General features: G+C 41.5%; 1 protein-coding gene and 1 long non-coding RNA gene across 5 annotated transcripts in view; one reads left to right on the top strand and one right to left on the bottom strand.

Annotated features, from left to right (window-relative positions):
* Nucleotides 1-897: 897 nt before the first annotated feature.
* On the bottom strand, nucleotides 898-21,149 carry LOC128324665 (uncharacterized). Of its 2 annotated transcripts, none has more exons than XR_008307021.1 (4): nucleotides 20,980-21,149; nucleotides 17,895-17,954; nucleotides 17,049-17,182; nucleotides 898-2,498 (listed from the first exon to the last, which is right to left on the bottom strand). It is a non-coding gene; the product is annotated as an uncharacterized LOC128324665 (long non-coding RNA). The 2 variants fall into 2 exon arrangements; XR_008307022.1 differs by lacking the exon at nucleotides 898-2,498 and adding an exon at nucleotides 12,738-12,905.
* LOC128324664 (uncharacterized) overlaps nucleotides 11,832-21,605 on the top strand; it is a 29,515-nt gene continuing 19,741 nt past the window's right edge. For 2 of the 3 annotated variants that reach the window (XR_008307020.1, XM_053249471.1), the window contains exon 1: nucleotides 20,863-20,903. Coding sequence is in view for 1 of the 3 variants with exons in the window: in XM_053249474.1 (XP_053105449.1) it covers nucleotides 12,040-12,105 (66 nt within the window). In the remaining 2 variants the exon portion in view is untranslated. Of the gene's footprint in view, nucleotides 12,106-20,862; nucleotides 20,904-21,605 lie in introns of those variants that run through there. The other variant, XM_053249474.1, reaches the window with a different exon arrangement.

Genomic DNA, 21,605 nt, shown 5'->3' with positions numbered 1-21,605 from the left:
TTCATGGATACAGGATTCACACCACTTCATATCATTTTGTTTCCAAGGTTTGAAGTTCCCCATATCTCACTAACCCAATCATCTACCCTGCTAGAAGCCCAAAGATTGAGAGAATGGACATTCTGTGGATAAGTTCTAGAGACTGCCAAGCCTGAGAATCTTTGAGCTGCAATCATTATTTGAAACCACTATTTTTGGGCCCCTCAATTCCTTGCAAGTTGAGAATTTAGCTGCCGTTCACTTCCCCTCATCCCCTTTGCTAAGAAGGATCTGCTCTGGTTTGCATTTGAATGGCAGACATGTGTGAGCACGGTAAGATATTCCCCTCAGGGGGTGGGGCTGCTCTGGGATACCTGTATGCAGATGGCTTCAAATTCTCTCCTTGGCATCTCCAAGATAGAGCTGAGAGAGATTCCTGCCTTCAACCTTGGAGAAGCCGCTGGCAGTCTGTGTAGACAATATTGAGCTAGATGGACCAATGGTCTGACTCAGTATAAGGCAGCTTCATATGTTCCTCCCATCTCACTGTTGCACCACAAGGCAAAGTTGCAAGATGGGTAGCTATAGAACTGTCCCCCTGTTCCCATTTTCTTTTTCCCTTTCTCTCACTCCCATTTCCTAGTGCCCACAACTGTGTCCTCTGCCCCTCAGCACTAACCTGTAAATGTGTATTAGGGGCAACTCTATGCCATTCTTTATGCCATTCTGCTTCCCAAACAGCTCTATATTGGGATGACACAAAAATCACCCCTCAATGCAGTTGGAACTGTGGGCTCACATTCTCCATTCTGGATAACATTTCCGCACTTTCTTCAGCAATTCAGATAAGAGTGAGCATTTCCCAACCCACCATCCATAGTTTAATTGACTGTCAATAACCTGAGCAGAGGCAGCCCATTAAAAGCCAAAAATATATATCTTTGCACCTGGAACATCATCTCTGTCTCAAGATAAGCCTTAAGCCTAGTTATTCACATTTCCATGTACATTTCCACACGCTACTCTTGCCTTTTGTTTGGCAAGTCACACCCAAGACTGACCAGTTCATGCAACTCTGAACTTCATTCTACCTGAGTTTCTGCCCCTCCAGGGAGTGGGCATGACTTATGAATTGCTTCCAGGCATGTTTTGGAGTATAAGTACTCCTGGCCAAGCCACATGGCTGCAGAATCAGAATCCAGATGGACCTTTACCCTGCAAGTTTTCAAGGGTGCGAGTGGTAGCCTTTTGCTCCTCACCCTTTCTTTTCCCTACTTTCCTGTCTTTTCCTGTGAGAAGACCAGTCAGTGCACCTGCAAGTACACCTAATGCACCACAGGATCAAGGATAGGTAAAACTAACCTTCTGCCCCTTTAAGTCTCCTTGCCCCCTTTCTCTTCCCTCTTCTCCTGTCTTTAAGTACTTTCTACTGCAAGCCTTAACCTGCAATTTGGACCCTAAGCTAAAATGATTGTCAGTGAGATTCTTGTTAGGACTATCAGTTAAGATTTCATTGCCTTGCCTAACTTCTGCCTTCATGTACTCCTTTCATCTGCAAATAAATCTGTTGTATTACATTTCTGCCTTCTCTCCATTTTCAAAATGCAAAACTTGCTTAAATTGATACTGTAACAGGACTGCTCCCTCCAGCCAAGCTAATTCCCCACACTAAGCCAAGGCATAGTTGGAGTGTCTAGCCAAGCACTCTGGAGCAGTTCTTCTAACAGTTCCCTAAGGGAAGTTCACTGCCAGCAAATCTGCTGAGTCGCTAACCACTTCTTTTCACTTGTAAACCCCTGTTCTTTAATAAAACTCAACTGCTTTTAAGAAGCATGCCTCTGCAGTACTGTAACTAGGGTGTATCCTGTCCACAGTCAGCTTTCCTGGTATATCTCAATGCATAATTTGGCTGTATGTGGGTTTGCACTAAGATGGGTTAAATGCTCCACATTAAGCCAAAGCATAGCAGAGCAAACCTGGTAATAGATTTCTGGTGAAGACGGTGCATGTAGCCATAAACAGAACATTGTGAAGAAATTGGGATTGGGACTGTTTTAAGGGGTGCCAGCATCACCAGCTTCAAAGCCTTGTGGCGGAGTGTTGCTGCCAGGAGCTTCCTTGAACCAGTAGAGGGTTGGCTGGAAGAAGTAGATCAGTTTGTGAATGACCTACTGCTTGGAAACACGATGGAGTCACCCAACAAAGTGGAGCGAAGGATGTTGCCATCTTGGCTGTCTTCTTGTGCTTAGTTGCCCACACTGTAGAGTAGAGGTGATGGGTGTTGGTGTGAGATGAACCTGCTGCAGACTTCAATATAGACTCTTTGAACCCAAGGTGACATCATGTCAACTGGTGTGAAGGCAATGCTACAAATACATTTGCAGCCACGTACATAATAAAGGCACATTTGTCAGGAAGCCAGGAGAATTGATTGAAGATTCTTGATCAGAATACAGCTAGTGGCATACTTGAATCTGCTGATGTATAATAAGTGGTCCATATATTCCACAAGTGGATACCTACAAAGAGTGGGTGGGGGAATTTCACATTTCAGATTAAAAATAATATAGAATGCCGCCATTTGTCATCAAGTGGGAATGGTCAAGATCACTTTTTTCCATCAGAGTCTATCATTTTGTGTGATTATTTGTATATTTTATTTTCTTATTACTCTTCTGATGTTACTGAAACTTCACAATTTTTACAACAGAAAGAGAAGTCCATTGCATGTAAACTGGAAAAAAAATTCCAAATCTCTCCCCCTCTTTTGAATGAAATCAACCTCTTCTGTAAATAGCATTATTTTGGATGGTAGAACTTTTGAAAGGTCTTACTAATTTTGCTCTCCATATTTTTATTTATTCAGAAAGTGGATTTCTGGTTTGCAAGTTTGTCATTCCTGCAAATAGTTCCTATGATAAGTCTCACAAATAAAAATGGAGATGTCTGGAAACAAAATTGTTGCCCACACAAAACAACCCCTTTCCTTCCATTAGTGAATCTACTCCCCAAATATAGACCAATCTGAACATGTTCCTGTTCACAAGTGTTTTAATCACATATTCCCGTGTAAAATATTAAGGCTCTCATTGGGCCATTTTGACTTGTGTATCAATTATCTTTCCAAATGAATGAGGAAAAACATTAGCATTGTAATAGTCTCAGGAGCATTTTATTTATACCTTCTAGAATACTTTAATTAAATATTATTTCCAGTTTCATTGAGAATATAGGAAAACTCATCCACCATTGAATTCCTATTAATAAGAAACTGGATGCGATACAGGTTAAATATTCTTTAGTCCTTTGATTTCAAAGGGGCCAGATTTTTGTGTGGCCTCTGATTATGGCAGCTTCCTAGTCCACCATCATCTATGTCTTTTAAATATATATATATTTAAAAACAACAACTCAAAACCAGCTCAGTATTGACAAGCTCATTTGTTTGAGCTGTCCTATTGCTAACCCCTGCTAACTGGGCAAAGAAGCACCTTGTTAACGTGGTGATTCTCTTTATTTAGCAGGGGGAGAGTAACTGGCCCTATCTACCCCCAGCACAGCATCCCTCCAGTGACTGTTGCTCGTGGCTGTCTTCTCTTTCTTTTTATATTGTGAGCACTTTGAGGACAAGGATACATCTTATTTATTTATTTATTATTTCTCTTTGTAAACCACTTTGGAAACTTTTGTTGAAAAGCGGTATATACATTGTTGTTGTTGTTGTTGTTGTTAGTAACTGTATTTTCCCAGCACCAGTCATGGCTGTGCTTGGAAATTTTAGTTCCCACCTTGACTACCAAAAGAAATACACCCAGCTAAAAAAGAGGGGGATCTTTTAGGTCTAGAGGGGCACAGTAACCAGATAAAGTAGATTTAGAGTGGGAAGCAGCCACATAAAATGTTTGCTCGAAATGACTGAGATAACTGGTCCAATGAGAAAGAAAATATTAAAGAAAAGGCAGCATTTCCCCGGCCTCCAGAATGCCACGCTGATTGCCACAGTGGCACAGCAATCATGTGCACAGTAGTGCAGCACAACACAGGGCTAAAGAAGATCATGTGGGGGAAGGTAGGTATACTCCTGCTTTCCCCACAGCCCTCTCTAGCCACCAGGGATTTTGGTCGTGTGAATTACCTTGTATTACACATCCTCCCCAGAAACTATGATAAAGAATACTATTAATTAGCTACGATAAGTGACAGCAAAGAAGTCTGCAGAATCCACTCTTGAAACTAGTTAACAAGCTAAAATCCCACTTTTAATAGAACTGGCTTCAGTGGAACGAACTGAAAGCACAGGCTCATAAATTGTTTTAGGTTTGAGGTCAGTCACAGTCTCAAAAACTCAGAGAAATTTTTCAAGAAAAGCATCTCCTAGGAGTGTTTTAAAATGGAATATCCTTACAATGCTGTGACTACATGATCTAGATGTTTTCTAATGGCTGCATATCCATCATGCTCTATTTTCTGTGTGCTTCTTACTATTCATCCACAATCGGAGTTTCATCCTTCCCCTGTTACTTACTGGACTCACTAAATAATGCAGTCCAGATCTGCACTATAGACTTTGCCATCTTTGACTGAAATATTAGTAGTAAGCACCATAAGGGCTCGAAGGCCAGAAGGCTGATCTAGCCCCCCCCAAAAAAGATATATTTCCAGCTCCCACTAAAGCCTTTCTCTGATTTTCATCTATTGGTTTTCAGGTAGGAGGATGGATTTTATTCATAAAAAGAGATTTCCTGCCTCCTCAGAGTTTGAGGAGTTGTTGAGCTACATGATTTAGGAACTAGAAGTCATACATCATACTGCAACTGGCGGTTGCAGCACTTCACGGCTTAATGAGTTAGGTTAATCATTACAACATTTTTTAATTGACAACAAAATGCTCCTTATTAACCAGGCAACAGATTTTTAAAAAGCACTTTTCATTTTTAACAGGTATAAAAACCTTTTACAGAACAAATTCTAATTCTGACTTCTACATGCCTACATCTAAACACTAAGAAAGAATATGCTTTTCTTCAGAACCACTGTGTTGTATGGCTGCTTCCCTTGTAAACACAAAGCAATCATGCTTATTTAAAAAACCTTAATTAGGAAACAACTCCCTTTTTAGCCTACTTTCCAGAAGGCTTATGAGATCAACCGGCATTCTGCGTTTGTGTCCATCTGTGTGTCCTCCCCATCAACTTTGCAACACCTGGACCAATATGAACCAAATCAGGTACAGTTGTAGGGTCACCTCAATGGAGTAGTTTGTGATGATGTCATCCACCCTGCTCCAAAATGGCAGACACATAAACTTTTGAGCTGCAAGTGGGCTAGCCTGTGAACTGCCTAACCGTTTTGAACCAAATTAGCTACAGCTGTAGGGACACATAGGGATGCCCAAATGGCATATTGTGTGATGATGTCATCCACTCCAGTTCAAGATGGCGGCTGTGTGAACATCTGAGGTGCTAGCGGGTTAATTTGTGGACTGCCTAAGGGACACCCCAATGGCATCATTTGTAATAATGTCATTCACACCAATTCAAGATGGAGGATGCATAAACATTTGAGGTGCAGGTGGGCTAACGTGAACCTCTAAACCAATTTGAACCAAATTTGGTACAGCTGTAGGGACACAAAGTGACACCTCAATGGCAAAGATTGAGATGATGTCATGCACCTGAATTCAAGATGGCAGACATGTAAATCTTTGAGGCGCAAGTGCAATAACTTTAGGACTGTCTAACCAATTTGAACCAAATTTGGAACAGTTGTAGTGAGTGATGCACAGGGACACCTCAATGGTGCAGTTTATAATGATGACATCCATCCCAACCCAAGATGGTGGACACATGAACATTTGAGGCACAAAAGATCTAACTTGTGGACCTCAATTTGCACCAAATTTAGTCCATAAGTAGAGACAGTGAAAGGAAAGTAGGCTGATTAGTTCTTACTAGAAGAATTTGTTTCTCCTCCTCCTTTTCCTTTCTGACTCTACCCCCACACACCACACACTACAGGATCCCCACAGGGACAAACGTCTAATTCACAAAATATAAAATATTGCTAGATAGAATACAACACACTGTTTTATTCATAAAACCACCACCACCACCATTCTCATCAATGCACTGATTTTCAGCCAAATAAATCTCAAAAGAATTTCATCCATGGTGGCACCTGAAAAAAAAGGGGGGGGACACACATGCATTTCTGGGTAGGCAAGCAATGTTTCTGAAACAAAAAAGAGGGACAGGTGGGGGGAGTTTTTGTCCGAAGAGGCACTTGCCCCCTTGCCTGCCCTCTGGAGCCACTCTTGCATTTTATATAGCAAAAAGAATAAGAAAAATACTTTTCCAAATGGGCTCACAATCTAGAAAGAAACACTAGAAAGAAACATCAACTGCTAGAGAAATGCTATGACGGATTGAATGATAGGAGTTGATCTCTCCCTGATCAGGAGTTGATAAGAGAGCCACCATTTTTAAATAGGTTTCTTTGCCCATTTAACAGGTACATATGTAAATTCAGGCTGATTTGATCAATTAATTATTACATTTTCTTTATCAGGATTACATTAAAACCTTTTTTGTTGAGAAAGTCAGCATGATACTGAGTACTGGAAAGTTAAAGACCTTTCTTTAGCTGTCATATAGAATGGTAGCAGAGCACTCAGATGTAGAAATGATGGCGACTGCTGAGAGACGCCTTACTCGCACAAACAGCTTGATAATGGTGGCCAAGATTTCACATCTCACAAAAGAATCTTCTGTGCTTGAATGAAATAGATTTATTCCATCACAGAAAATATGACTTGGAGAGAACACTATTGCTGGGCCACTGCTGCTTTGCTTGCTGGTATGTTGTCCTGGTGGTTGTTACAGTTCAAAGAGGCTGTTCATTCTGGTTTTCTTTTTAAAAACAATTTCCATCTCTGCCTTTCTCATTCCCCCAGCACTAAGCCTTCCCATCACAGACATGAACAAATAGGACGTGATTCTTTGTACAGTCCTACCTACTCCTTCCTTTGCTTTTTTTTGTCTCTAATCTCTGCATGGTGTGTCTGTATTCAGATAGAGAAAATATGAATCTACAATTTCTGCTAATGAAAAGTAGCTTTCAAATAAAATAACTAAAATGTCACTTGTCACTGACTCTTCACTGCTAGATATAAGTGCAGTGACTGCCATTTGCACACTAGTTCTTATATAATCCACTAGTTCCATGCATAGAAGCATAGCTGAGATAACTTTCCCTCCTTTGAGAAGAAGAGGAGGAGCAGCTAGAGAGAGGAGGGTGAGGCTTTATTTATTGTATGGATATAAAGTCATTCTTCGTCAACTGCGAGGGTTCTGTTCTGAGAAAACCTTGTGGTTGGCGAATTTGCAGTAGGCAAGCCAGGGGTTTAAGAGAATTGTGGTTGCAAAAAGATGAAAAAAAATCAGTTAAAATAGAAAACATCCCCCCAAATCACAAGGAATGAGTAAGAGGAGTAAAGGGGACCCCTGAAAATGACCCCCAGCCCCATAAAATGACCCCATACCCCATAAAATGACCTGACCCCAAAATGCCAAACAATTTTGCCAAGCCGCAGATACTCAGGTCGCGGTTGGCGAGACCTGCCACAATTTCCCGGTTGGGATACTCAAAACAGTGGTTGGGAAACCCGTGGTTGGCAAGGGATGACTCTATTGCCCTTGAATTCAGGTAATCTTCATTGTGATTCAGTCTGAATGACTTTAGCAGAAAAGTAGCCTAGAAATTTGAAAACCAACTAACTAATTGAACTAGCTAGCTAAACAAGCAAAATTAAATAGCTACATGTTTTGAAATTTCTTTAGGGTTTTCTTTCTTCTGCTTCTCAAAGCAAAGCAATCAAACTAAAAATTATCTATAGGTCAGATTTGCTTGAATTTCTGAAAATGTAATTTTTTTAATTGTAATCATATATTAAAAGTATCTTGAAATCATGAATCTTACTGCTGGATTGAAAGGAATTTGTTTTTTCTTTGTTTCCCCCCTTTACTTAATATGTAGACAGTATCACAATTTTTTTCTTGAATAAGGTGCTTTTCAGTTATAAGGTAAATGCAAAGTTTTTAGATATGCAGATAGAAGGAAATCTAAGTATCACTACTATTCATTTTAAAGAAAACAAAGATGAGAGATATAAAATGCCCTTTATGTTCATTTCTTCTCCAAGTAAGAATCCTGAAAAAACTGCTTGGAAAGGGATATAATTCCCACTAAGATCTGACCATTGACACCTGTTCTGCCCGGGACACGTGTGTGTGTGAGAGAGAAAATATGTTTGGGGTATTGAAGATATGGGTTATTAATTTGGTGGATGGGTAGCTATTAGTTTGGTGGGTGGAGTTCAGTAAAATGAGGGGGGATGCCTCAAATACTTGGGGAGGATCTGCACTCTTTGGAAATAGCAGAAATAGTAAAGTTGGTACATAAGAAGAAGGAACAATGAGTGTTTTATAACTGCTTCCCTCATAGACACAAAACAATCTTATGTGGATTTAACTGTGACATTATTCCAGAAGCAACTCTATTTTCTCCTTCTCTTTTTTCTCCTGTTTCTTCTGACTCCACCTCTCACACTCTCTAGAGGATCTGCACTGGGACAATCTTCCAAACAACAAAATACAAAAGATTACTAGATAGAATAACACAGTGTGTGGACTGGTTTCAAAAGGAAATGGCTACAGGAGAACCTCAATATTTGTGGGGGTTCCGTTCTGGGCTGCAGCCACGGATATGGAAACTGCAAATATTGAGTAATGGGATCCTATGGGATCACAGGGGTTAGGTTCCCAGTCAGCCAAAAATGCAGGAGGGCACTTCTTAATGTGCTCTGCTGCTCCTCGAGTCATTCTGTGCCCCCAAATTGGCCCCAAATCGGCATTTATTTTCTATTTTTTTACAAATAGAAGAGCCATTTTACAAAGACGGGAGCCATTTTGTGGCTCCGTCAAAGAAAATTGTAGCCGGAAATGACTTCTGTGGTCATTTCCAACCACCTATGACCTGTGGAGACGCGAGGTCGGCATGTTCCCCACCTCCTGCATATTCTGAGGTCGAGTGTCTTTTTCCCTACTGTGGATGCATGAACCTGCGGATAACAAGGTCCACCTCTATTTGGTTTTTGGAACACTGACAAGTAACATAGACAAGTAAGCCTGCAATTCTATGCACACTTACTTGGAAATAAGCCTCACTGAACACAGTCAGACCTACTTTCAAACTAACATTCATTGGATCAAGTTGTAAATGTACCTGCAGCTGTATCTGCAGCATCATAAATGTACTAAGATAGAAAGACCTAAATATATTCTTGCATAACTATGTATATAGTTTCCACCCTAAGACTAAATCGCTTTCTAAAACTTGGTATGCATCTGGAATCTTGCTTCCAAAAAGATCATCCAACATTTTGGTTCCAAGTTAGCAGCATGCATGACTCCATTGGGTTTATAGTCATCTGTTGACATTTAAAGTATTGAATATAATATTTCCTTTCCCTTTAATCACACAGATGGTTATACCAGAAGGCTAGAAGGTGAAACCTAAAACCTATTTTTGGAAACTGCATTTTCAACAAGATTGAGGATGGCAGATTTCCTGTTTGGTCATGTACTACTTCTAGAGAAGGATGTGGGTGCATGCATATAATATTTTTTTATTGGAAACTAGAAGGCAGCTCCCTTAGTGACAAACATTATCAAAGAGCATCTCACAGTATTGTTGCTGTTGACTATTTATAGGGGCTTTAGACCTAGGATTCAACAAAGCAACTAATGCATAGCCATATAATAGGATTTCCTTCAATGGAAACATTTCCATTACAAGAAGCAAAGAAAAGTGGATTTTCTTACTTTTAGTCACAAAAGGTCAGTAGAAACAGAAAGATGTGGCAGAGCTGAACATTGCACTTGCAATATTCTTAGTCTTTTCAAATCCTTTTGTGAGCACAAATAGCATAAGTGGTGAATTGTCAATGCAGTACACACTGTATATCCGTAACTTGTTTACCTTTTATCCATATCTCTTCAGTTTCTGGTGGTTTCGAGTTTTAGCAGAACTCATCTTAATAACTGTTATAGTTCTCTACTGTCATCTGCTTCAAGCACTTGAGTAAATCTCTATGCCTGCCCAATATATTTGGTTTGAAATAGGATATTGTTTAGTATACAGAATGTCATTGCAGTGCTGGTCCTGCAAGCGCTGCTTAAATTGTTGGGTGTGCTATTCCTATTCCTTGGCCTGGGCACGTCCTTGTCTAGCTGCTGCTCCAGATAGCCAGTAGAATCTTAATCCTGGTCACCATAGGCCTCTTCTGCAGTTATGAGTGTTGCGGGCATGCATGCTTACAAGGGCAAAAGCGGGGAGAAAGTGCTGCCACCCAACTGTCAATTACCCCCTCACACCCAACACACTGATGGTGCTGTTTGTCTGAAACAGAAGACACCATAAGTGTGTTCAACAGCGATTCCATGAGAAGCCCGATCGTGGCCCAGCAGTCCCAACCACTGGTGCCAGCTCTCATCCAGCCCACCAATGGTGATCCAATAAAAAGCATTACTTTGCCAATGTTGAGAAAGTAGGAGCAGATTCAATTCTGAAAGTTCATTCTGCCTTTGTTTTTACACTAGGTGAATTAATCTATTACTAGCCGACCCTGCACAGAGCATCTGTGCGCTCTTTGGGGCCGGCGGTTACCTCTCCCCCGCCTTCTGCCCCAGTCTCCGCTTCTGGGCCCAGCCGCCTCTCCTCCCCACCGCCACTCCCCTGCGGCAACTAATCCTCCTGGGTGCGCCTCAACCAATCAGGCACATCCGCCGCCCAGCCAATTAGCTGGGTGCTGGGACGCACATTCCAAGGCACACCCAGGAGAATTATATATATAGATGACTCAGGCACAAATAGAAATTCTATTTTCATTGTTTTTAGTAGACCTTTTATGAAAATTGGTAAAGCTCAGAAGTATTAAGAAAGCATTATAAAATTTATGCTTCATTACATTTGCTATACATATTCAATGGACAAAGATGAAGTCCTGATTTTATTATTTATTTATTTATTTGATTTCTATACCGCCCTTCCAAATATGGCTCAGGGTGGTTTACACAGAGAAATAATAAATAAATAATATACATTATATAAATAATATAATGTACAATAACTGGCAAAATAAATAGACAGCCTTTATTATACAGTTAAAGCATTTGAATTTTTCAAGATTTTGTCCTAAAATCAAGATAATGTGTTCTATAATTATTGAATTTGGCAAAAAGAGTCTACTTGTTGAGAGGTATAATCTGACTCTGTATCAGAAATAACAGTTTGAAAATGTTGCTTGCAGTCTCCTCTTTCCTACCATGTTCATGCTCACCAAAAATATACCTTAAACTTCTCCTTTTGGCAGTTGGAGAAACTGTAAAGGTCTTTTGGTGCTTTGAATAATAAAATAAAATCATAGAAGATTAGAGCTGAAAGGGACCTTGGAAGTCTTTTGGTCCAAACCTCTGCCCAGTGGGAAAATTACCTAGAGCATCCCTAACAGTTATCTTGGAACATACTTTGTAAAATATGTTGTGTATTTCTAAAATATGATGGATTGACATTGCCATTTTAATCACTTATGTCAAGACTCCCAGGGGATGAGGTGGGCTCCTAGCCCTTCTTAAACTCCAGAATGACTGGAGCAACCCCAAAAAGGTCAGCCTCAGGAACAGCCAGGGGAGGAGGTTAGCTTGTCACCCGAGTCCTCCTCCTGGCTTGCTGCATTCAGCCAGTTCCCTCTCCTGGTTAACTCCTGGCTCCCATACTCAGAAGCAGCTCCTCCTCATCAGCTGCCTTGTCTTTAAATACCCCAGTACAGAGCTGACAGGGCTTAAAGACTACTTCCAGCCCCGCCCCCTTCCTGACCTTGCTTCCTGTTTCCTGCCACACCCAACCTAGCTGTCTCCTGCAGCTCTCCCTGCCTTGTCCTCTCAACCCCACTGGGATCCGACCAGCCTGGGCCCTTCTCATCCCCACTGCCCCCTAAAGGGAATGAACGTCTCAGAGGAGGGATGCCACACCCTTCTCCAGACTCCACAGGGCCACCCAAGCGACCAGGTAACATGGCATCCCGACAACCTATTTAATGAAGAGCTATTTAATGAATCACCTATTTAATGAAGAGCATGTTAGACAGCACATGGTTAATGCCAGATTAATACTTCCAAGAAGGGGCCTGCATCTCAAAAACAAACAAACAAACAAAATAAAATGCTGTGTTTGTGTGTGTGAAGTACTGCCATATACTTGTGCATGAGATGCTGCTGTGATAAAGTGCTGCTACACGTGAAGTGCTGCTGCTGTGGGCACTTGTGTGTGATATACTGATGAACATATGTTTGTGTGGAGTGCTATGTGTGAGTCTGAGAGATAGGAGCTGCCTTGACTTCATTTGAGTGGCAGTGTCTGGACCGGCTTCCTACTTCTAGTGATCTGCTCTACATCTCTCTTGAGATCTTTGCTGTTTATTTGATTTGTAGTCTCAACTAGCCCAACAGTGGACTATATTCTGGGGCTGTTGTAAGCCACTCTGGCTCATTTAAGACCCATGCCCTCAACTGGGTTGGATTAAGCTTTTTGCTGCCCATAGGCAGCCAAAGATTTGCCGCCCCAGAAGCAAGGGTTTCCCTTTATAAGTAAAGGGTGGGGGGAATTAAATGGTTGGTTTTTTAAAAAACCTTTAAGACTGCTGCTGTGCGGTGGCAGCATAGCAGGGACCGTGGCGAGTTTGGGCCTCTGCATTGATGTGGGAAAAGTCCCACCTGTGATCAGTTCAATGTCTTTGCACCATTTTGCTGGAAATTCAGAGAAGAACTTTATTGTTTAACGACACGGCAGGCTCTCAAAATGGAGACACACTGAAAAGAAGGATACAGTAACTAATATAATAACACTAACTAATATAATAATAATAACAACACTAACTAATATAATAACACAATATAAAATAATAACTAATATAATAACACTGACGTCATAAGGCAAAAACAACATGAGGAGAGGTAGTTAGTCCAATCACAGAGCATAGCATCAGTGGCCAATCAGAGAACTAGTACACAGTTTATTAAGCGTGTGCAAAAGGAATAAGCCAAATATGGTTATTACATACAGCACTTCCCTAGTACATGCACAGGCCAGGATCTGCCAAAAACTGTTTTTCCTTCATCGGCACACACGTATGCAGAGGCTTGAAATCGGCCTGACCTGTGTCATTTGGGAGGAAAGTGGGCCCATGTGTGGAGCCTTCTCACTGCTGTCTATGCCATCATTCAGTACCTGACCTGTCATGATTTGGGAGGCAGGCAGGCCCTCTAGGAGGTCCTGCCACCATTCCCGCTGCCGCCGTGCAGTGGCAGTTTTAAAAGGTTTTTTTAAAAAAGATTTAACTTTCACCCACCCCTCAAGATTTGCCACAGTAGGCAATTGCCTCTATTGCCTATGCGGTAATCTGCCCCTGCCCTCAATTGGGGTAACATAAGGATAAAAACAATGGCTTACATTGAATGCTTTGAACACTTATTGAGCCTTTAGATAAAATAATAACAGAGACCATATGGGTATAATTGAAAATAATAGTATCAGAGACAAATACGGTTATAATTAAAAAAAATAACAGAGACAATATGGACGTAATTAAAAATAATAATAAGAGATAATATGGATATAAACATTTAAAAATCTTTACACCAACCCTCACAAGCTCAACCAGACTTTGGTACTCCTACCAAACGCTTCCCATTATGCACCATTTGCCTTTGTTTCCTGGAAACTAGATGTAAGCCAATAGCCACAAGGACTAAAAAAGAAAAGTGGTAAGCCATCAACATTGTCTGGGATGGGGCTGCAGCTCAATAGTGGAGGATTTGTTTTGCTTACAGAACTTCCCAGGTTTAATCCTTGGCTTTCCTGGGTAGAGCTGGGAAAGACTACTGCCAGAAATTTTGGAGAGCTGCTGCCATTCAGTTTTGACAATACTGAGCTAGATAGAACAATGATCTGTCTACGTATAAGGCAGAGCCCGAGTTCCTATGTTTAATTGTGACCTGCTTCAGTTGTGACCCACGGCAAAAGTCTTTTGCTAATGCAACAAGGAAGCATAAACTTCCTTGCCCAGGCCACACAGAGGCCAATCGCGCAGGTCCAAAATGGCCGACACGTTGAGCTGAGAAGGCCAAAACCCAGCTGAACAACTGAAGAGCCAGCCAAACCAGCTGGAGTGGACCATAAGGAGAGCCGGTGGGGGGAGGGGGAACCTCCGCAGGACCCCCCCAGCTTCCAGAAGCTCCCCCGATGGGGGATAAGGGTTTTTTAAAAACATAAAAAGGTCTGCGAATCCCCCCTGGACTGAGCCGAGCTGGAGGTGTTCTAGGTGGTGCTGGACCGAACTGGCCCAGTAGAGTTCGAGTCTGGTCTGGACTTGAACCTAATCGGGCCAGCCGGTTCCATATACATCCCTACAAAATCCTCTTTCTCACAGTGCTCAGCTACATGCTTCCAGAAAGCTCCAAAGAAGTACAGCAAGAAAATCACAGAAAGCATTCCCACCCAGTGCCAATAAACTATTGTGGTATAGACTATTTTTATCAGAAGAGGCGCTCTTACCTCTGGACATCTGGGCTGACTCCAAGGGCCTGCATGCCCCGTGGGCCCCCAAATCCTTTAAAAGTTTGTCCTGGGTGGTGTGGACATGTTAAAAATGTGTTAAAAATACTGTGGGGAGGAGGGGGCTCCAAAAGCCTTTAGGTCCAGGCTTCAAAATTACCTAGGTACACCTCTGCTTATCAGGTACCTGTGTTTAAAACCAGGAAGTCACTCACTAGAAATTGCCAGGATTTGCCCCTTCCAACTTTGGCTTCAGAATTCTCTGTGGGCAGAATCAAGTTATGCTCTTAGCTAACTTTCCCTTAGTTAAACTGCAGTATCTTGGCCATTTTGCAATGCATTTGCACCACATTTTGAGGAGTGTTGACTCATGTCCCCTAGTCGCTGTGCACACAATTCATGGGGATAGGATGGATACTATTGATTTTATAAGCAATAGAATGTTCTGGGCTTCTAATGGCAGAATGTTGAAAATACTCTTCATCTTAACTATTTTGGCATGACTGTGCCCATATAATAATGGCTCTGCAGGCCTGCTCTGCTTTTGTTTTGGACCAGCTCTCTCCCTTGCTTGTTACTGGCAAAACTCTCTGAGAGTCTACTGGGCATGCTCCAATGTTAGTTAAAGGAGATGGGTAGAGGAATTAACTGCACAATTTAACAACAACCTCAACATGGAATTCTGTACCCTTATTTACCATTGCTGTTGATAAAAGTGATAGTAACACATGAGCTACACTTGTATTTAACTATACTATCTGAAAGAAAAGAATTCAATAGATTGTGTGTGTGCCCCTCCATACATCATTTGAAAGCAAATACAGGTCAGGAAGCAATTTCTTCTGCTAGTTCTTATTCAATTTTCATTTGAATAAGATTTTGTCCACTAGAGCATTAACAGGTAAATCTAATTTTAGTGTGAGCACAATGGTTATTTCTATTGAGAATTAAGCTAAAACAAAGAAAATTCCAATTGCAGTTGGTATTGTTTGATAGGATTTTTTTTTTTTTTTTGCAAATAAAACAAATCTAATTTAGAGATGCAAAGTTACTGGCATTCTCATTTATACCCCTAAGTACAGGCAAAGAACTCATACACACCAATTCCTAATACAATTAGGATTGGGATGTTTATCTGCAAGGTGGATCCCAGGGCTCCTCTCTCCGCGGCAACGTACCATCTCCCTCTGACATTTCAAAACGTTTTCATGACCATGCATACAGAAATAGCATAAAACAGACAACATATACACTACTCGAACTAAACGCTTTTGCAGTTCCTTCTGATTTTGTATCAATTACAAATGTGGAGATGAGCTTGCATTTTACTTGGTTAGCAATCACATTCATGAAAGTGGTACATTAACTGCTAGCCTGCTCTTATATTGCTAATGGTGTAAAAAGCGGATTCTATTGCTAAAAATAAAACTGCATTTAGAACTAGGCAGGTGGGGCAATTACGCAGTTTTCCCAACTGCTTATTAAAGCCCTCTAAGACTCTTCCTGTTTTGTTCATGCAGCATTGCACCGGTGCATAGGAGGTTGTACTGTAAGTGATGCATTAGGGCGTACAAGTATGCATGGCTCCCTGGGATTATCGACACACCTTCCAAACATTTCATCAATGAAAAAGGGTCATGCCAATGAATGTCTTGGGGATGTAGCCAAGTAACTTGGAGGCACAATTCTGAATAAAAGCAAGCCACAAATGGAAGGCAGGTAATACAGGCATGCAGAACACATTCCAGATTACCAAAGTAGATAAGCCAGGTCCATTTCCAGATGAAAATAGGGACATACAGTTGTAACATCCAGTTCTTATACCAAGGATTATTGCCCAAGTCCCTGACCCACTAGTACATATTGCTCAGCAGACTGGATCCCATCTCCTCCATACTGTGCTCTGCTTAGTGTTGTGCACTCATTTACATGCAGGTGCCCTTATGGCATTGGAGGTTTAATTTTTTTAGGAGATTCTGAGGATAGAGCTGAATCCTGGAGAATAACAACTCCAGTAACTCACATGGGAAAAACCAAGGCATTATCAAGAGACAAAAACAGCAATTTATCAGGGACAGATTCCAGCAAATAGAGATTGTCCCTGGTAAACAGGGGCAATTGAAACCTATGTATTTGTCCCTTCCATGAGGCTGGGAAGACAAATTCCCAGAGGGTAGGGGTAGGAAATGATAGGAAGGAACACACATTTCAGCAGATGAAAGGGGGAAGAGGAAGAAGACGTGAAAGTGATGGTAGTGGCAATGGATAATTCTCTGGATCTTTTCAGGAGCTATGTGAGTAGTATTTGCTTTACAGTTCCTAAGTAGTAGTAGGTCTAGATAGTTAAAATAAATTCAGATGTTTAGCCTTTTGGGTACCACTGAAGACAGATTACTCACATGTGAGAACAAAGTGGTTTCATTTCTTCATCAGACCATTAGGTTATACTGGAGCTAGTCTCTGTAGTATCTTCCCCTAGATAAGGTTGTTAGGCATATTTACAACCAGTCACTTTGTTGGCCTGACCCTGGGCCTGAAGGAGAACACAAAGTAGTTTTAGAAGTCTTCTTTATTCATACAAGACTGCAACAAACTCTGGGCAGCATGCACTTAGAAAACAGAAAGCTAAACCACAGCCAACCAAACACAACTTAATCTTAAAGAGACAAGACATACATACTACAGCCTCCCGGGTAAATCAGAGAGTTTGTTTTTGCTCAGTGTTGGGTTTTGGGTTTTTTTAATTGTACAAGATGTACCTTGAGGAATCTTTGGGTGCTGTACTTTTTTTCTCTGTGGGAAACATATTTCTTTCAGTTATTGAAGCTCCTATATTCTTTAATATGATACCTCATCCAAAAAGAAGGCGCCTGTGCTCCCCCCCACACACTTTTTTTAGTGTGATCTTGCTGGTTATTTCAAGGGTGGAGTCAAGAGCAGAGTGAGCTGATCAGAAACAGTTTTGCAAAGTGTTAAGAGCGCTCTAACATGGTCTTAATCTGGATTGGCCCTTGCATGTGTATCGTTATACTCCAAACCAGGAACTAAAAATCATGTGTATTTTAAGCCTCACTTAAGAAAAATGAGAAAGCACTATCTCAGAGAAATGGCAGGGATATTCACCCAGACAACATTCTTACTAATCTTAAACAAACTTCTTTCAACGGGCACATTTACATGACAAGCATTTGTGGCAATGCTGATACGTCCTAGGAAAGAGGTGAGGAAGATGTGTATATGCTCACCTCTCTTGCTTCCTCATCTCTGCTTTCACCTTTGGGCAGGGGTGTCTTCTACATTTAGATCTGGGAAATAATGGAACAAAGTGCTGTCTTATTCTTCAGGATCAGGTGAGGCAAAATTCCACACAATTATTATTATTATTATTATTATTTTTACATTTATATCCCGCTCTTCCTCCAAGGAGCCCAGAGCGGTGTACTACATACTTGAGTTTCTGCTCACAACAACCCTGTGAAGCAAGTTAGGCTGAGAGATACAATTAATATTAATGAATTGGAAATATACATTCGATTTAATCTTAAGACTTTGTAAAAGTGAACAAAAGAAAAGCTGGTTAAAATCTGTGGTGAGAAGTTTGAGTTTGGCAAGCTACAGTTTCTGAAGTGAGACAATTTTTGTTTCATTTCCTTTTGAATGAATTATAATAATGTAGCACAGAAAACAAAATGGTATTGTTTAAATCCACCCAAATAAATGTGGGTGGAATGCTGACGCCTATCTAACAGCATGTTCCTCAATTGTTTAAATATTTTTTCTTGTCATCTTTCCTTTGTTCATCAAGTTGTAACATTATCACTCAGATCACATCATGCCTTTGCTATTCATAATCTGTGGCCTCACTTGTAATGGCTTTATTAGCTTTTTTTGATTTGTTTCACCTACATGGGCTGCCTTTGTTAGTAGCCAATTTTTATTAGGTGTCACTGTACTTATATGTTTTGCCTTTTGTCTCCTGAAATTATTTTTTTGCACTTTTCTTGACAATATTTGTTTCAGAGGAAACAAATTTCAGCCAATGTATCTGGTTTAATTTTGCATGGCTGCCATTTTGTTTTGTGTGAACATATTTCAAGCCTCCCTATCTGTAAACACTTGAGCACTGTAGACTGAAAGTTGAGTGCTTTTATCATGAATAGCACGATACATACAACAATCTGCCCTGTGCCATGAAACTAACTTTGCATGGCTGTCATTTTGTCTTGTTTCAGGCCTCTCTATCTGTAAATACTTAGGATGATAAACTGCACAGTCCCTGTAAGTTTCATAGTTTTATCCCCAAAAGCATAACTATCTAACACAAAAAATTGAGAATTTCCTTTAAAACCTAATATTTTGCTATACTAACATTGGTTGACTTTTAACATTTGTTAAAAGTGTTGTTAAAATGTATACAATAGGACACTTTTTGATTGATCATTTTGTTTGAGCAACTTATTCTGTAACTATGGCAAATCAGATGGGTGACAGTGTGCATTCTCATCATGTAACCTCTAGAGAGATCAGTTGGGTTTTTGTGTTTGGTTTTAGTGTTGTTATTGGTACATACATTTTGTAATAAGAGAACTAACATCCAAGTTTGAATTCTGGGGCCCAGTCCAAAGGCATCTAATGTACCTTTTCAGAAGTTGCCAACTAACACTAAAGTACCCAGAATGATGGGGGCAATATGCTAAATCATTGTAAACCGCTTAGAGAGCTCCGACTATAAAGCGGTATATAAATGTAAGTGCTATTGCTATTGCTAAAAAAAAAAAAAAAGCCTCTTCTGCAACTGATGATAAAAACAAATGAGCTTCATTACATGATTCTGCCAACAATAATGTGCCTTTACATTTAAAGCATTCTAATGCAGTATTAACCGTGTATACAAAACTTTTGTCATGCAAAGTTCCTCAGAGTTTTAATCCATTTTCTCCTCAGAACTAGGGGTGTGCACGAACTAAGGTACTGCACAGAGAGGCAAGTGGGAGCGTTAAGAAAGAAGAGAGCAGGTCCTTATCTGCTCTTGGCCACCCCACGCATCTTCCTGCTGGGGTGGCACTCGGCCTAGGTACCCTTGCACGGCGCCAGCACACCCATGGCATCCACACATGTGTGGTCGCCATTTGTGTGTGCTCAGCATGGTGTTGTTGACCGTGCAAATGGCACCTGTGCATGTGCGGATGCCATGTGCATGTTGGCGCCATGTAGGGGTACTTAGGCCAAACTCTACCCTAGCACAAAGCTACATGGGGTGGCAGAGAGCAGGTAAAAATCTGTTCTCCTTTTTCTTAAAGCTCCTGCTCCTGACTCCCTTCCCCATCCTGAACTGGTGCTCAAGCTGCAGTTCATGAACACCCCTACTCAGTACACCAGTGTGAAATACAGGACTGAACAACTGGGCTGCACAACTATATTGCCACACAACTGTAGTCATCCTGCAAACGTTGGCCTACAAGCCCCATAATTCCTGACTATTGGCCACTGTGGCTCAGTATGATGGGAGTTGTAGTCCAAAAACAGCAGGAAAGTCAAAGTTGTGCAGCCCTATGTTATTACAAGAAGCTGAACAAATGTTTATTTTAAATTTAGACCTCTTCACTCTTTCTCTTGAACATCATAGGCAGTGGAATTCTATTGCCATATGAAGCTGCCGCCTTCTGAGTCAGACCATTAGTCCATCTAGCTCAGCACTGTCTACTGAATGTTAGTAACCCTCCAGGGTCTCAGACATGGGTCTTTCATAATCCTATCTGAGAGTCCCAAAACCTCTCTTGCCATATACAATTTGAGTCAATGTTGGCTCATTGCCTTTTGCCATTTGAGGCAAATGGCAACAAGCCACCTGGCCCCTTGCTGGCCTCACCCCCCTGGGCCAGAGCCAGTGTTGACATGCCCCTGCCTCTTTCACTGCCTCACCCTGCCATCTTCACTGGGTCCTCCCCAAAGGGGATAAGTTTGTTGCTGGAGGGAAACAAGAAACCAATGGGCTTCTATTGCAGGTGCTACAGCTGTGATGGCGAGAGGCCAGTGGGTGAAATTGCTGTGGATGCATGCAAGCTCCATCCACACTGCTTCTTTACTGGCAAGCAGCAGCAGATCCCTGAAGGAAGTTGTGGCCAATGAGGGGAAAGAGGGGTATCATTGGGGTCAGTGAGGAAGGGGCAGAGCAAGTAAAGGGTGGGTTCAGTGAAAAGCCGAGACTTGAGGTGGCAACAGCGGAGGTTAGATGAGGCAGAGACAGCAAGCAGGTGGGGTGACATCTGGGGCAGTGCACTCACATTTGCCACGCTGTGGCACATTTGCTGTCTGAGGCAGTCATCTCACCTTGTTGGGAAGGAATGACTCTTTCCCTACATGTTTTTAAAATTACTTTCTTTGTATTGGTTTGTTCTATGTTCCCTCTTGTTCTGTAAAGCTCTGCAGGGGTTAAAAGGTTGCAGCCTCTGATTGACAACTAAGACTTATGAGGTAAAAATTTGTGTTGCTGCTGGGTTTTGGAGGGAATGTATCTAAGTGATCTGGTTGGTTGTCTCCAGGCAGAGACAGAAGGTTCTGGTTGCCTGAGATAGGAATCATCCTGATTGGTTGGTGTACACCTCTTGTGGCGGGGCGGGGGAGTGGGAGGGGAGAATAAAAAGAGATAGTTGGGGAAGAGAGAGCAGCAGTTGGCTTGGCTGTGTGAGCTGAGAAGCGCCACTGCCTGCCCCCCTAGATACGCCCCTGCTGCTAGGCCTTTGCTTAGAAGGCAAGCAAGCTTGTTTGCTCTATGTTTTAATGATGCTCCTACTTCACTGAATTTTCCCCTGTTTGTTCCTGCACTGGGTTTTTTTGTGTTTTTTGGTTTTTTGAAGATTTTATTCCTGTAAACACCAGTGCGTGTTTAGACTGAGGGCCAGCTGAGGCTAAGCCCTCAGACTTGGCCTTATGGAGAAGCCACCTCTAAGTACCGT

The sequence above is a fragment of the Hemicordylus capensis genome, chromosome 4 (assembly GCF_027244095.1).
Source record: "Hemicordylus capensis ecotype Gifberg chromosome 4, rHemCap1.1.pri, whole genome shotgun sequence".
In the NCBI taxonomy this organism is placed as follows: Eukaryota; Metazoa; Chordata; class Lepidosauria; order Squamata; family Cordylidae; genus Hemicordylus; species Hemicordylus capensis.
The sequence above is the reverse complement of the archived record's forward strand: the minus strand, read 5'-3'. Positions and strand labels throughout refer to the sequence as shown.